This window comes from Schistocerca serialis, chromosome 3 (genome assembly GCF_023864345.2).
Source record: "Schistocerca serialis cubense isolate TAMUIC-IGC-003099 chromosome 3, iqSchSeri2.2, whole genome shotgun sequence".
Lineage (NCBI taxonomy): Eukaryota > Metazoa > Arthropoda > Insecta > Orthoptera > Acrididae > Schistocerca > Schistocerca serialis.
This window is the reverse complement of record NC_064640.1, coordinates 405538468-405555495: the sequence shown is the minus strand read 5'-3', so window position 1 is coordinate 405555495 and position 17028 is coordinate 405538468. Positions and strand designations below refer to the sequence as shown.

The 17028-nt window shown below is 39.7% G+C and overlaps 1 protein-coding gene across 3 annotated transcripts in view; it reads right to left on the bottom strand.

The window, feature by feature from the left end:
- Window positions 1–13633, bottom strand: part of LOC126470262 (integrator complex subunit 12) — a 74361-nt gene extending 60728 nt beyond the window's left edge. The window contains exons 1-2 of one of the 3 annotated variants that reach the window (XM_050097996.1): window positions 13154–13633; window positions 2747–2898 (exon numbers count right to left, since the gene is read on the bottom strand). In XM_050097996.1, coding sequence (XP_049953953.1) covers window positions 2747–2896 — 150 coding nt within the window. In that variant the 5' untranslated portion in view covers window positions 2897–2898; window positions 13154–13633. Of the gene's footprint in view, window positions 1–2746; window positions 2899–12629; window positions 12796–12978 lie in introns of those variants that run through there. The other 2 variants (XM_050097995.1, XM_050097994.1) reach the window with 2 other exon arrangements.
- Between the last annotated feature and the right edge of the window lie 3395 nt (window positions 13634–17028).

Sequence of the window (17028 nt, the reverse complement as noted above, 5' to 3'; positions counted from 1 at the left end):
CAATATTATTTTTGTCAGTCTATCCATATTCATCCTGATTACAAGTGTGGAAAACTTTGAAGGGGGAAAAAAAATGTCTGATTACTCCTGGTATTCTCCCCATGTTCCAGTACAGTTCTTCGCTAGGTCTTCGCATCCATCTCTGACCACTTCTTTTGGGGCCTAGTCTTCTACTCTGCATTTTTCTTTCATCTTCCTCTAGTTTTTCTATATCATATCTTCCTAGTGGTGGTGTCGCAGCAGTGTACAATACCACATCCCCCATCACTGTCTTGTAATGTCCGATTTTTACATCTGTAGATATATTCTTTTTACTGTATACATCACTGGTCATACAAAAGGCTAGGCTCACATCATCATCTTTATCCTCTGTTATTTCCTCAATTTTCCTGTTTCTGAGATTAGTGTTTAAGGCCTGCATATTTATGAGTTAAGCTTGATCTGAGCTGATTTTCTGTGCCAATCTAAGATCAAATGCATTGTACAATCAGCCCTAGCACACTGGTCATAGCACAAGGACATTATGTGCAAGTGTTTTGCATTATCTTGTTGAAAGATAAGGTCATGGAGACCTCAAAGATAGGGCACAGCCACACACCTTAACACATAAGAAATGTAGTGCATACTGTCCAACTTATCAACTATACAAAACAGATGTGACAGTTTTGTGTACACAATGGCACCCATAGCAGGACACCAGATACTGGACCCACATTATGACTAATGCCATCTGCCAATTCCATTCTCCCTGGAGCTTCCACAGACAGATACATTATTGTGATGCTGTACTCAGAACTGGGACTGTCTGAAAAGACAATGCTTTGGCACTTCTGTGTCCTGTGTTGTTGTTCGGTGCATCATCATTGGTTAATTAAGGGAGGCTGCAGCAAAAGTCACCATGCTGACAGCCTGTCATGCTTCAGACATTATTGCATTCTCCTTGTGGACAGGTGGGCAGATGTGTGGATAAATTATGGGTTTCAAGGGATCATTGGTCCTTCCATTCTAGATATGCCACAAACAAGGGAGAAAACCATTTTACTTTTAACCAAAAACATAATGGGCAAAAGAAAACTGGTGGAAGACACGGGAGATACAAGGTAACAGGGTACAACAGACATCAGCTAAGAGTAATTGGAGAACTACTAGAGCTCGTGTGGCGGAACACGCACCCTTGCACCCAACTACATCTCACTGTAGTTCAAATTTTGCATTTCACTTCTACACATTTTGTTCTATAGATAGAGCAGAATTATTGTAAGGTTGCTGGTGGACAATGACAATGAGTAAGAGATGAAAACTAGAGAGATGAGGTACTTTCACTCTTCAAGAAAGTATGACCTGTGAAGAAAATTTGTTACAGGTTAAAATTGTGCCTTTGACTGGGACATAAAGCTAAATATCTGCCTTTTGGGGCCAGTACACTAACAATTGTGCTACCTTACTACAACCTATAAAATGGCTCAAAGAGTTGCTTTGTGACTAAATCCGCTCCATACCTTTGAAATACCACAGAGGCTTCAACTAGTGTCTCTGGTGAAAGTAATGAACAGGCTGATTAGTATTTTTTCTTTGGGGCAGATCTCGAAGAGTAAAAGATGGATTGTAAAATTGGAAACATTCATAACTATATTTTTGTTTTTGCATCAGTTGACTTTTCCATTTAATTTTCTTCCAATATGCACACAATCTGACTTATTACTATGTATCAAGTAATCTGCTAATTTGATTTCTCCAAGTGTTTACTATCACCATCTTATTTCTATGCCAGAACTGAAACAGTATTTTGTGTGGCCAAAAACAGTCCTTTCATTTATATTTTCAGGTAAATTTAAACTGTGATGGCAGATTACATCCTTTAATCTTCCTCACATTATATGCTGAATGTACATTCCCAACAAGTAGTTTTGCCATCCTTATGTTGGCATTTTATGATACCAGTAGAGGCAGCTAGTAAGTTCTAACTAAAATCTAATTCAATACATATATCTCTTTCCATCAGTTCTTCACCAGTAAATTATTTATGGAAGTGAACACTGAACAGTGTCACCATTTCCATTCAACATGTACTGAATGGTATTTACTAATTTTTATCATAGTCATTTTCTGTAAACGTGCCCTACAACAACAAATAATTTTAAACTTGCCAAAGTGACAGCAGCATTTGGCACCCACTGTACCAAGGGCAAACTTTAGAGCACAAATAGTTCAGAGATGGATTTCCATCTAATAAATGATGTGAAAATATTTTTGTGTGGAACTGGTAGTATTGCGGAGTCAGAAACTAAAATAAGGAACTGTGACTGCACTTCCTGGAGATACATGCTCTTAGCACACAGACAACATATAGCATAAAAATGTTACAGAATGAGTAGTGTCAAATGTTGAACTTGGCATTTAAACTGCTTGCTGTTTACCCATAGAACACTAGCACACACAACAAAGGAAAACTCATCTTGAATAAAAAACAAGTTCTACAAATTGCCAAAGTCTATGGCACTATCACAATGTCCATATTATCAGATTTAAGCTTCTCCACCCTCTGAATTCTATCTTGACATTAACAAACATCTTGGACTCAGTGGATGTCCATTAGCCAGATTTACTGTCTAACATTAAGCATTTAAAGAGACTTTACTCAATTAAACAATAAAAAATAATCACAGAGGCAAAAAGTAACTATCTAAACATTGACAAATAGCAGTCACAATTGCTCAACAGTAAAAATGTTACAATAAAAACATACAGGACGCAAGAGATGTCCCATGTTCTTTCCAGTCCTCTTCTGTATTTCATCCTCCACCATCATCCTTAGCTGTTCCTGGCTTTCCTTTGTTCGAGACATCATCAATCGAATTGCACGAGAAACTGTAGGATCCACTTCTCGTTCTGTCATGTCTGTAATAATAAGAATGTCACATGATATTTTTTTATGACAGACATTACACTGCTGGTAAAAATTAAATCTACCATATCAATTATTTTGAATCTAACGGGTAGCTAGAATGGACTTTCACATTTCTCACCAAACAATGACCTGCACTACAGCAGAACAATTATAGCAACAACGAAAGACACATAGCCAAAAAACCACTGAAAATTAAATCCACATACGACTACAAGTATGAATGCACACATACATTCACTCAGAAGCCAATCTGCACTTGGATATCACTGAATGGGTTGTAGCCTGAAACCTAGTTATGTTACTGTACTGATACTTGCATGTAAGTGCAACACATTAATCAGCTATAGGTGAGTATGTGTCTTTCCACTTTTGTTATTGTTTCCATCCTGGCATTGGCATTATTGTTTCAAAGGTTAAATACTCCAATAAGACACTTTATTTACTATGAAAGTATTCATCACTATGGAACAAGTACACCTACACCAACATCTACATCTACATCGATACTCCACAAGCCACTGTATGATGCATGGCAGAGGGTAGCCTGTACCATTTCTTGTCATTTACTTTCCTGTTCCACCCGCAAATAGAGAGGGGGAAAAACGATTGTGTCTGCCACCATGAGCTCTAATTTATCAGATCTCATCTTAGTAGTCCTTACGCACAATATATGTTTCTCGAAAAGAAAGTTGCCTTTCCTCGTGGGATTCCCATGTGAGTTCCCCAAGCATCTCCGTAATACTTGCATATTGTTCAAACCCACCAGTAACAAATCTAGCAGCCCACATCTGACTTGTTTCAATGTCTTCCTGGTACAGATCCAAAACACTCTAGCAATACTCAATAACAGGTCGCACCAGTGTCCTATATGCAGTCTCCTTTACAGTGAACCACTCTTTCCTAAAATTCTCCCAATAAACCGAAGTCTACCATTCGCCTTCCCTACCACAGTTCTCACATGCTCGTTCTGTTCTTGATGTATGTGAATGACATCCCTTCCTATCTGAAACAGGAAGCTGAACTGACACTGTTTACTAATGATACAAGCATCATTATTAATCCAGTAGAAGAAACTCCAATTGAAAATGATACAAATAAGGTCTTTGGGGAAAGTCATTATTTGGTTTTCTGCAAATGGGCTTGCTCTAAACTTTGAAAAAACACAGTACATCCAATTTTCTGCTGCAAAAAGTTTAGATCCTTCAATAACACATCAACAGAAGTCAGTGGACAGGTAGAGCATACCAAGTTTATGGGTGTACACATAGATGAGAATCGTAATTGGAAAAATTCATATTTTGTATCTTCTAAAGTGACTAGATTCAGCAACTTTTGCAAACAGAATAATTGCCAATTTTGAGGATATAGAAATTAGTAAGCTAGCATACTTTGCATACTTTCGCTATCTGATGCCATACGGAATAATATTTTGGGGTAACTCAACATTTAGACAAAGTATTCACTGCTCAAAAGAAAGTGGTTAGAATAATGTGTGGTGTTCATAGTACACATCTTGTAGGCATCTGTTTAAAAGATTGGGAATTCTTACAATAGCCTCACAGTACATTTACTTACTAATGAAATTTGTTCTCAACAACATGTACCAGTTTAAAAACAACAGTGACATTCATGATTATAACCCCAGGAAAAAGAAAGACTTACACTATCCTTTACTCAATGTATCTTTAACACAGAAAGGGGTAAAATATGCTGCAACAAAAGTGTTCGACAAATTATCAGACGAAACACAATGTCTGACAGACAGCAGTAATAGCTTCAAAAATAAATTGAAGTCATATCTCCTTGGCAACTCCTTCTATACCACAGATGAATTCTTGAATAGGAATCAATAAATCTATAAATATAGTATATGCATTTTGTGCCACTTAAGGGAATGGGGTAAATAATAGAAATATTAATCCTCAATTCTGTATTATATATTAAAAAATCTTGCTTCATATGTGCATTTCCTGTGCACTTGACACATTCCACATTATAACGGCTACCGTACCTTGTGACTGATCAATGGAACATGCAACCAACAAACTAACTAAACTAACTATCCCCCCCTTTCCCACCACAGCCTCCTCCTTATCCCCACCACCCACTTGCTTCTCCCATCACGCACTGTTGCTCGCAGTCTGGGCTCAGCAGCCGGACCTCTATGGTGGCAGTGGTTTTTGTGTGTGTGTGTGTGTGTGTGTGTGTGTGTGTGTGTGTGTGTGTGTGTGTGTGTGTTTTTGTCTATATCCAACGAAGGCCTTGTCGACCGAAAGCTTATTTTCTGACTCTTTTTGTTGTGGCTATTTGACACTTAGCATCTCTACTATACGGTGAGTGGCAACTATTCTTTTCATAATAATGACCATTATATGTCACACTGTGGAACAGTTCATTTTATACTGAGAACAAGGAGATTTTAAATTACTTGGTATTCAATTATTTTATCCTCTTAATAATACTCAGGAATTTTATCATACCAGTTAGCGAACTACTTTAAATCATATGAAGTCCAAGTCTGTTACCACACTTATAACAGAATACCAAATTGGATCATTCACAGCATCGAACACTACACACAATGTTTCCAAAAATCAGATATATTTGAATTCACTAGTGATAACTAATGCACATCTACCAAGACACTGATGCAGTATACAAACTTTAATAGAAAATGAAGCAAAAGAAGTGGTAAGGAAAAGAATGAAAGCACAAAACTGAAGAAAATTATGAATATGGAAAGAAGAATTAGAAGTAACTATAAAAGACGTAAGACATACAAGAAGATCCTGCAGAAGAACACACCATAAGAAAAAACTGTTATAAACAAATAGAAATTATTTTAGATAACTTACACAACTGGCTCATTACAAGGCTTTGAACAGATTGCTCTGACATTGAACAGGACATAAATGGAAGACAAACTCTAGCATTCAAGGCAATGAGAAATACAAACAAGTCAGAAAAAGATACAGAGCAAGGGTATACAATTAAAAAAGATCAATGGATTAGACATTATTAAGAAGATAAGACATTATAAAGAGTTATGGTGCAATCAGGATGATGTTGGGAATCACACATTTTGCCATAAAACCTGCAGATTTAACAAAAAACAGCAGAACTTCCTTTCATCTCACATTCTTAAATATGCACATTCCCATGTCAACATATGCTGGAAAAGACTTGTGGAATACAAATGTTAAATCTCTGTTCAAAAAAGGGCAGTAGAAACCAATGTGGGAACTACAAAAGGCTTTAGTCCACTGGATGCTGCATACAAAATTTACTACAAGTCTTGATCAGAGTAAAAGGCACTACTCCAACAAGGACAAGGTACAGTGTGTAAACTTTTAGATGGCAGACCTCTCCCTAGTCCTGAACCGGTAGAAGTCTGTAAACGTCGGGAGGCTTCGGCAGGCACACAGTTTCGACTGCTGCCAACATTACTTAGCTGACTGTGTTGTACAAGGTAGCCATTGTAGTCTGCTTCGTTATTGTTTTGCGCTGCACTGTTCTGCATGTTTTTATTGTGCAGTTGTGCTAAACATTATCAAAATGAGTGAAGAGGCAGTTGCTGGCCCATCTCTGGAGTCGCCAACAACACCTACCGGTAGACCTACGGTTAGAAGGAAACCAGTATTACATAGCGATGCTCGCAAAATTATATTGCGCGTGATTGAATGCTGCAAAAGGGAAGGGGAGCACAAAAAATTGCTTCACCCCATTTACAAATCTTCAGTGAGAGCTGCTACATACACAGGACAAAGCATGCGTAGCATTGGAAGATTCAAGCAGAACGCACAGAAGGTAGACATACATACATACATTCATTCATTTTTATATATAGAGATTGACAGTTACGTTATACTATACGACCTATGTATGTATATTTAAATTTTATAATTATTAGTTTAACATTGCGGGGAATGAAATAAAATGAAAAAAATTGCGAGCAGTGGGATTCGAACTGCGTCCGCAGTGTGGCAAGCCTTTTTCTTACTCCATTGTGCTACGCATGCTACAGTGACGTAATAGTTGAAACATTGTTCATTAATCTTCTCAGGCATTCGGAGAACAACTCACCAAAGTTTCATTGCAATCGGATGAATGGTTTGTGAGCGCATAGTAGACAAACAAACATACATACATACATACATACATACATTCATATATATATAGATTTTAATGTACATGACGATTTCACTTTCGTTTACAAACAACATTTAAAGCGAGTTTTACTTCCGAGCCATTTGTCTGCTTTGGTGTAAGCATGACGCGCAAGTTGTAGTGCCAGCACTGCAACTGGTAGGCGTGCCTTGTCCCCCAACGGTTCCCCTCCCCTCGCCAGCCAATGCTTGCTTCCTCCTCTCCCCGCACTCCCTTCACAACTCTGCCGTCTTACAGTTAACACACTATAGATTTAGAAAACCACATTTGTGTAGTGACAACATTTTAAAATAAAACTATTCACAGAAAATGAAAAATAATTCAACTGTGAAGCCTGCATCCCTTTTATTAATTTTGGAAAGTTTAAATCAAGTTGACTGAAATAAATTACGGGGTATAATGAACGACAGTAGCTACCCACCTCAAGTCATAAGAACAAATCAAAAGCTTATATAGTGAAACAAAAATACTAATAAATACAGGAGAAAGAATTGCAAATCAAGATAAAAATCAAAGTGTGAGACCAGGAAGGGGAAGGGGCCTTCATTCCATATCAGTTCAACCAGGAAAAGTATTTTCTTGCCAATCATCTCAGACTTAGACGAAACTTTGCTTACTTGTTTTCCCAATAAACATAACTGACCATACCAAATTTTAGCAATTTATCTCTATGTTTCCATTTTATCACATTTTAAAGTTTGGAAGTTTTGCCATTTTTAACATATGAGGGAATAGAATGACAATTGCTAACATTTAGAAAATAAATTAAGATTTCTTTATTTCCACCCAAAAATGTGAAATGAAAACCTGAAACAAACCATTGCAATTTCAAGGGTTGTTGATAATATACTTTTGACCACCCTGAAATTTTAAGTGATTAAATTTTAAATTTATAAAAGAAAGTTTCAACCAAGTTAAAAAAATCTTTGGCTAATCAAACATTTTAAACATCATTGCAACACAGAGTAGACATAATTTATTAAAATACTTTTTGTCTGAAGTGAGAACACACAATCCTCTGAAAATTGGTAGCTTCTTCCAGTTAAGGATGTTTAACAGTAACAACGTGAGGCTGGTGAGCTGCATGTTGCAAGTTCAAACCAGACTACCAGCAATTATTTGTTATTTAGTATTTATAATTTGTGTAAGGTTCTCAGAATTTTTTATGTCTATAATGTTTTCATATTCTGAAATAATCAACATTTGTAGAAATTTAAGCACTTCTCATCCAGGAGTTCTGTTCTGTTACAGCTGTGCACTGGTGTACATAATAAACATGCTTTCAGTGCAGAGTATTGCACTTTACTGACAATCCCACATAAAAATTTGTTCTGTATTCTGGTTATGGCATAATAATATTAAGACAAGTAATAAAAATATGCATCTCCGAGTCCATCACATTCATGCACATTTCTTCACAGTACAATAAAATTATATGTTAATCATAAAAGCCAGTTTCATGAAATGATTAGCTGGACAGAAACACTTTTATGACAAATAATTTAATATTATCTTGTCAGCACACAAATAACATTCAGTTAAATAATAGCACTCAGTTATAATGACACATCAAATTCTGGAGGCTTTTTTCACTATGACATAACTGACAGCAGAAAGACCTCAAGTGATTCTCTGCCACATATATTCTGTGCATAGTCTGCATTGTGCTCTGTGAATCAGAAGATTAGGGAAGTCTTTGTATGGGCACATCTTACCTGTTGAAAGCAATCAAGCTTGTGTATCACTTGGCATCAAAAATGTTGACTTCTGTCAGCAGGCAAATTATTAGGATGTTTCCAGAATGAGATTTTCACTCTGCAGTGGAGTGTGCACTCAGTTGGTAGAGCACTTGCCGCAAAAGGCAAAGGTCCCGAGTTCGAGTCTCGGTCCGGCACACAGTTTCAATCTGCCAGGAAGTTTCATATTAGGATATTGTCCGGGAAGGCTGTGGCACAACCAACTAGGTCATCTTGCTTGGAGCCATTTGTGCAAACCTAAATCGTGTTGCAGAACTTGTTTAAAGTAAGATAGAATGTAGGGCGACAGATATAATTTTCTATCTTCAACTTTTAGTATACATGAAAAATTATAATTTATTCTTGGCTTCCTAATCAGCCACCATATCTGCCATATCTAACACTAAGTGAGCAACTATATCTCAAATATGTTGTTCTTTACTCGAAGATGTTTGGTTTGGATCCCCAATTGCTTGTGTACTATTCAGCATTTGCCTCTTCACTGAAGAGTGAACAGTGTAATTGGACGCTTAAGATTATGAACAACTTTGTTTTAATGGGCATGTTGCATGGTTAGGAGCTGCTATTAGATCATTTGATATTATCTGGTGGTTCATTAGCTTCACCACAGGCTGAAGATAAGACATGTTCTTTAAGAACCAGCTACCAGTCTGACACCCACTGGGTATAGTGCATCCTCCATCGGTAGTTATACAGGGTGAATCAGGACTCCACTGACAAAGTTTCAGAGGCTGTTCAGGGATACCTTCTGAGTATTTTGGTAAGGAACCCATTGTGCCTGGTTGCTCATTACAAAGTTATTGCATTTAGTTTAATTTCTTGCCCCCAACCAACTTTGTATTTTTACCAACTGAAAATTGTGCTCAACAGGGCAATTGTCAGCTGTAAACACCATGTGTCTTGTCTCCATTTGCTCTCAGTTTCTGATTTTGAGTACAGTTATGCCCTTCTTAGGTTGTTGCTCCACTTTGCTCAGTTCTTTCTACGGTTTTGTTTTCTAGCAGTGTTAGTTGTGTGTTAACAATGACACACAGCATTACTTTCGATGTGTTTACTGATCAATAGTTGGCCAATAGGCACTTCCCATATGGGTTTCCTGAATGCAATGCAAGTCCAGCATGATGCTACGCTGAGCTGTTCCCAAAGTGATGCCAACTACATTAGCATACTTTTGCATCTGAGGATTGTTGCATTACTCTGTGTTGTGTGTTTTGGCTATTGTATATTATAGGCTTGTTCACAACTGCGAAGATATTTTCACAGAAACAAGGGCGACTCGTAACACACACAATAAATCATAATTACATTACAACTCAGTAATGAGCCTCAGGAGGCCATGGGTCCCTCATACCAAAATACTTTAAAGGTATTCCTGAACAACCTCTGAAAGTTTGTTGGTGGAGGTATAGTTCAGACAACCATGAATGGTACAACTGTAATTTAGAAGAGAGAGGATCTGTCTGCACTCCATACTTTTCCATTATGACACTTTGAAATGTTCAAGGCTTTAAGTTTTATTGCTTTAACATTCTGCAAGCATTTAAGCTATCTGACCCTTTTGTCATATGAAACTCACTAAGTTTACTGTTGGATATCGGAAATTGGTGCCATTAAAACACACTTTTAGTTCATTATAAGAGAACACAGGATTAGAATTACTGTATACTATTCATCTGTTCAAAATTTGAATTTGTCTTTCATGCAAAATTCCCCAGAGTCTTTGAAGCAATTGTAATTGTTGAGTTGCACATGCAAGACAGGGAAGGGGTTGAGAAGCAGTAAATCATAAAATCTACTGCAAACGAAGAATTCTTCAATGTGCTAGTTCCTGTATGCTCTTTATAGAAATGGAAGAATGGTGCTCAAAATTCTCCCTTGAAGGACATCTTTTCACATATAAATTGTTCTAGAGGTGTGTGTGTGTGTGTGTGTGTGTGTGTGTGTGTGTGTGTGTAGGGGCACTATTCGGTAAGGAAAAGATAGCTCTACTATGAAAGGTATCAATAAAATTGGCAACCTTCCGCAGAAGACATAGTTGGGATGCTGATGCAAAGTCCACATAGTATTGCATGCTATTTCAATGTTACAGACTAAGCCTTTCAGGTGCTCTCTGCAAAGGATAGCTTCCTGCTGCACTCACCCCACCCAGGATGCAGCCAACAGTCAACAACCTTGCATTTCAGCAATGAAATGCTGGCACTCAGTGTAGGTCAAGGAAAATGTCCGATTCCTGTGATTTTGTTGGTGTGGTGGAATGTTTTAATTTAATTTTTTTCGATATTATTACTTTTAGGATGGTGTGATATTTTACGTTTTGCCTGTCCCCAGCCTAAACCTCAATTTTCCGCAGGTGCCCTGATAGTTTTGCTTTATTTTTGGAGTGAGACATTACCGTGTTATTTTTATTTTTGTTCATGGGAGTTGGTGTGTGGATGAAGGCCCACATAAAAGACAGGCCACAGAGTGTGCGTCACGAAGGTAGGACTGAACTCGCTCCCTTGCTCGGCTGACAAAACGCGTTTCTAAACCTGTTACCACGAAGCTGGACGTGCACATACTTATGACAATTGCATCTTCTACTGGAATCTGTTATTGTGAAGCCTTACTGATTAACAGTACTACAACAAAGTTTAATTTAATATCAGTACTCGATACAAATGGTATAATGGCTGTTTATAGCATTTTGTCTCTTCTGCTTAACAGTTCTCATTTCATACAAGAAGAGGTGCCTTATTCTGCTGATAATCATTCTGCCACGATTTTAATTTTATTGTACCCCAGTTAGTGGCAACAAATTATAAGTAGGCCTATGGACTTCCGATCATTGTAGGACTAATAACAGTAAGACTCCATAATAACGGATTTCAGTAGAAGATGCAGTTCACCTCTGTACACCTACACACCTGGTTACGCGTTAACAGGCGTAGAAAAACAGTTTGCTGGGCTGAGCGAGCTATCTCAGGCCTACCTTCGCGACGTACGCTCCGCTGCTTGTATTTCTCGTAGGCCTCTGTGTGGATGTACTAATGCCATTGTCGCCATATTGTATACGCTGGAACTAGCCGTTTCCGCCATATTGATGACGTCACGTGTCAAAACAGACGGATGGAATCGGTCGCTTCTGTAGTGCTTTATCTTCTATGGGTTGCAGGGGTTACAACCCCTGGGGAGGTGGGTGGGTATTCATGCATGGCTGTCTTCACTTACACGTTGTAGCTACGCAAGGCGTCTAAATTTGTTTATATTTAGTTTGCCCCCCCACCCAAAACACCCCATTTACCGCGCTTGTCCCGTTAGTGTCATTAGGCTTCTTGTGGAAAGTGTGTGTGTGACGAACAGATCAGAAAAGTAAATAAAATAAGATAAAACGGAATTGGAGACAGCCACACTCAAACCAAACTCCGCGCAGTCATGAGGTCACACACAACAACCTTACGTCACGGGTCAAAGCCGACGCGTTGGATCGGACGCTTCTGTCGACCCTACAAAACGGCCCCGACACGACGGTACGTATCAAAGCCAACGACCTGCATTGGTTGGTACGATTACACTATATGTCTACTGCCAATAAATAGTGCTAAAACATAATCGTGACCATTATGAAACTACCTCCACAGAGGAAAGTCTAAACAGATATTTGTGAGAGTGTCACTATTTAAACGTAAATAAATACAGAGTAAATGTAAGTCATCTCACCACGTAGCCCGTGTCACTGCAACACATCCCGAACACGACAATTGGAACACCAAAACAATCGACAACAAGCCAAGGAAATTTTTCCACTAAATCAAAATTACCTGTACTGAGGTGCGACCATGACGATGGGTAACTGACATGTTCCATCAACTCGGAATAAAGTTTCTGACATTGACGATACATCCGGCGCTTCATTTTGAAACGAATCTGACTTGCACCAGAAATGACTAAAACCAACGAGTTGGCTAAAACGCTTTCAACTGTCGCAAACAAGCGGTGGCACAGATATTACTAAAAGAATGAACCACATAGCATATCCAAAGAAACTAACTCTTTCGACATTTTCACCTACAGGAGAAAGTATTTTTCGTGCAAGATCACGACAAAACTACTACTTCCAACACTGCACTATCAAAATACTTTTTTTGTAATAACTAAAGCTGCACTTACTTAGACATGTTAACTACTACTCAAATCAGATTCCTCTCAGCAGCTGAAGACACGGAGTAATATCGCTGAAGATGAACCACATTACCGATGTTGACGGAGATAACGAAATATTGAATGGTATCATAATCATGAAGGTTAGAATCGTCATTCATATTGCAAGTTCAGCATTTCTTACTTGGATTTCGCTGATATGATTTCTTGTATCTTCATTCACTGCATTTCAATGACATTAATTAAATTTTCATATAGCTCTGTAAAAGTACTTCCACACGATGTCTCTTTCCTCTTGCGCTAGCACCGACCACGGGAGCGCAGGCCCATATAAACGAACACACACACACTCAAAACTTGTGGAATGAGTGCACTGTATACATATGCGCTCTCGTGTTCACACGTTGCCCCATTGTTCTAGAAATGCGCTAAGCTTATTATGCAGACACTGCATTGCAGCAGTTCTATCAGATGTGTGTTTTGAACTACAGCCCTTATCACACGATTAGTCATGAGGAGCTCGTGAATGAGTCGTTCAAATGAACTCTTCACTTCAGTGAAGTGTGAACTAGCCACTCAATTTCAATGAACTTGTACTTCAAACTCTTCACAGATAGCACACTCCACACTTTTTTCTAGTTCACTCACTCTCTTCCCCTCTCCCTCTCCCACTACATCGGCGCTACGTCACTCATACTCCACTTCAGTCTTCCCTCTGCTGCCTGTCGATGAATCGCGCGGGGTTTGTGGAGAACGATAGGTTTACGAGTGGTTGGTATGGTGAGGGGCGAGGGGGAGGCAGCGTCAGCTGCTACGTGCAGTGCTGACATTACTCGTGACTATTTGTGCAGTTATACTTCGCGTCTACGGGTAGCTTACCGTTGGCAGCACTTGCAGACAAATGAATATAAACGAAGAGGCTGGCTGGGTGAGCACGCACAGCCAACATGAAAATAAAAGGTTTGTTAATAACACTGAAAGAGGGATTTTACCTGAAATCGTACCAATGACTACAGGTGACAGTTTACGTTTTGAATCTAGAAGGTTATTATTCTCAACAAAAATAAAATCTACAGGAAAACTTCTGAATAATTATTTAACGTAGATATATAGACTGTGACAGTGGTAAACATACTCATTCTATTTTGGATTAAATTCTACAAGGAACATAAAATTGGACTGCATTTCGTTGGTAGCCCTATTTTTCAGTTCATGAATACAACAAATAATATTTCATTTGGCAGATAAAGACTTTTTTGGACGCTTCATGAGAAAATTTCGAGCAAGATTAAATGTAATACCTTCTTTATATGTGACAGGCTTCTCTGTTTATCTTTCTTTTGTCCCCTTCGACCATGCTCTATTTAAGTTAACTCAGACGCTGTAAGACCGTAAAACGTTGCGTGCGCGTTACTGCATAGTTCGGCCATCTGTTAGTAAAATTATGAAGTATTCCGAAGCTTCATTGTACGAGCGAGGCGAAGCGAGCGTAGCAGCGGCTGAGCGGCGAACTGGGGAACTTCGACAGGCTTCCGTACTTCACGAATGAACTACTTCATTTGAACGCTTCACGGCAAAGAGGGAAATGAATGAAGTAGTTCACTGGAGTGAACAAGTTCGACCCATCTCTAATTCAAGGTAATGAGCGGCAGCCTTTTCTCCTTTCCTCCGTAGGCGTCCAAACGTACCGTGTGATAGTGAAATTATTTCCCCGACGCGATGTAGCAACTCTGTCCTACGACGAAATTTTGTCTGCATTAGATGCATATTTCAAAGAATCAGTCAAAAGGTATACCTTCTTTCGTACAAATCGTACGGCAGGTCAGACTAATACGGAGTGGGTTGCAACTTTGCAAGGCCTTACTAGGGATTGTGCTTTTGAGTGTCAATGTGGACTCCCTTATTCAGATACTATGGTACGTGATGCAGTTGCACAGAACGTTTCTGATGTTCGCATAAGGGAACAGATTTTGAAACTCGTCAATCCCTCCCTTCAACAAGTGATGGATATATTGGATCGGCAGGACACACTTGACTTTGCTCAGGAATCATTTGAAACTTCCCCAGCCGTGTGTCACGTTAACCGGCCCGCCGGGCGAGCTGCACGAAACGGTAAACACTCCTCGCGCCCAGCCGCGCCAAAGCCGCCTGGCTCTCGGCCATGTGTACTGCACCGGCAAGCCAATGCAGTGAAATCATGCCCGCGGTGTGCTACTAGACATTTGCGTGAGAATTGCCTGTCACGCCAAGCTATTTCTTTTTTCTGTAATAAAAAAGGCCATGTTCAGAGTGTTTGCCACAAAAATCTCAGAGCGGACACTCACAACCATTCCAGGCCCTTTGCTTCGCGCCGAAATCGAACCAAAGATACTGAGGCCCGCGACACTTCGCCTATGGAAATTCATGTAGTTCATTCCACTCCGCCCAGTGCCACTCTCTCTAACAGTGCCTGTGTTCGTCCCACAAAAAGTGTGCGTCGACGTCGCCGGAAATCCCGTCAAGTCGCAAGTGATTCTGTACCAGTTTCAGTTCACGTTGCACGAGACAGTCGCTCTTGTCGTCAGCAGGACAATAAACTTTTTGTGGACTTGGACATTAACGGCAAAGTGATACCATTCCAGCTCGATACCGGAGCTGCAGTTTCACTGATCAATCAAGACACGTACAAACAGCTGGGCACACCTCCGTTGCCTGCCGCAAATGTTAAGCTAACTACATATTCAGGTCACGGGCTCCCTGTGTTAGAACAGTGCAGCCTTCTTGCAACATACAAGGGACAAACAAAACTTGTGTCATTGTACGTCCTTCGTTCTTCTTCTGCAGTGAACTTGTTTGGTTTCGATTTGTTTCAGTTGTTTAACTTGTCTATAGTCAATCACGTCCTATCAGTGAACCAGACTGTGCCTTCAGACAGTGTTTCTCGTCTATGTGAAGAGTTTTCAGACATTTTTGCACCGGGCCTTGGTTGCGCTAAGAACTATAAAGCACATTTGGAACTGAAAGTAAATGCGCAACCGAAATTTTTCAGAGCGCGCAATGCTCCCCACGCATTGCGTGATGAGGTCGCAAAAACATTACATGATTTGGAATCACAAGGTGTAATTGAACGTGTGCAGGCTTCTCTCTGGGCATCGCCCTTAGTAATTTTGCAAAAACTTTCCGGAAAATTGAGACTTTGCGTGGACTTCAAGGCAACAGTCAATCCACAACTAGTGACTGCAACTTTTCCTTTACCCCGCCCGGAAGATCTTTTTGACAAACTGTGCCCGGGTAATCATTTTTCGAAGTTGGACCTAGCAGATGCGTACTTGCAAATACTGGTGGACGAAGAATCCCAGCGCGTTTTGGTGGTTAACACGCATCTTGGTTTGTATCGATTCAAATGACTGCCATTCGGGTGTGCATCCGCCCCTGCATTGTTTCAGCAATATATACAAACCGTTTGTGCATCGGTCCCTACTGCAGCAACCTATCTGGATGATATTGTGATCTCCGGAAAGACGGAAGAAGAACATTTAGCCAATCTCAGAACATTATTTGAGGTCTTGCGACAAAATGGTCTTCGCTTGCGGAGGGATAAATGTGTGTTTTTTGCTCGTGACTTACCCTATCTGGGACATGTACTTAATGCCCAAGGCATACATCCCAGTCCAGAGCACCTCCGTGCCATACAAGACTTGCCTTTGCCGCAGAATTTGAAGCAGCTACAGAGTGTGCTGGGAAAAATAAATTACTGTAACAAATATGTTCCCCATGCCTCTTCCATTTCAGCTCCGCAGTAAAGGTGTTCCGTTCCTCTGGACGATGGAACGCGAACGCGCCTTTCGCCAGTTGAAATCAGCGTTGCTTTCCAATATTTGCCTTACGCCATTCGATCCCCAGAAACCCCTTTTGTTGATGGTGGATGCATCGGATTTCGGGATCGGTGCTGTGCTTGCGCACAAAGATGGTTCGCACGATCGCCCTATTGCCTTTGCGTCCAAATTGCTCTCGTCTGCGCAAAGACATTATTCACAGATCGAGAAAGAAGCATTGGCTCTCGTATTTGGTGTTACAAAG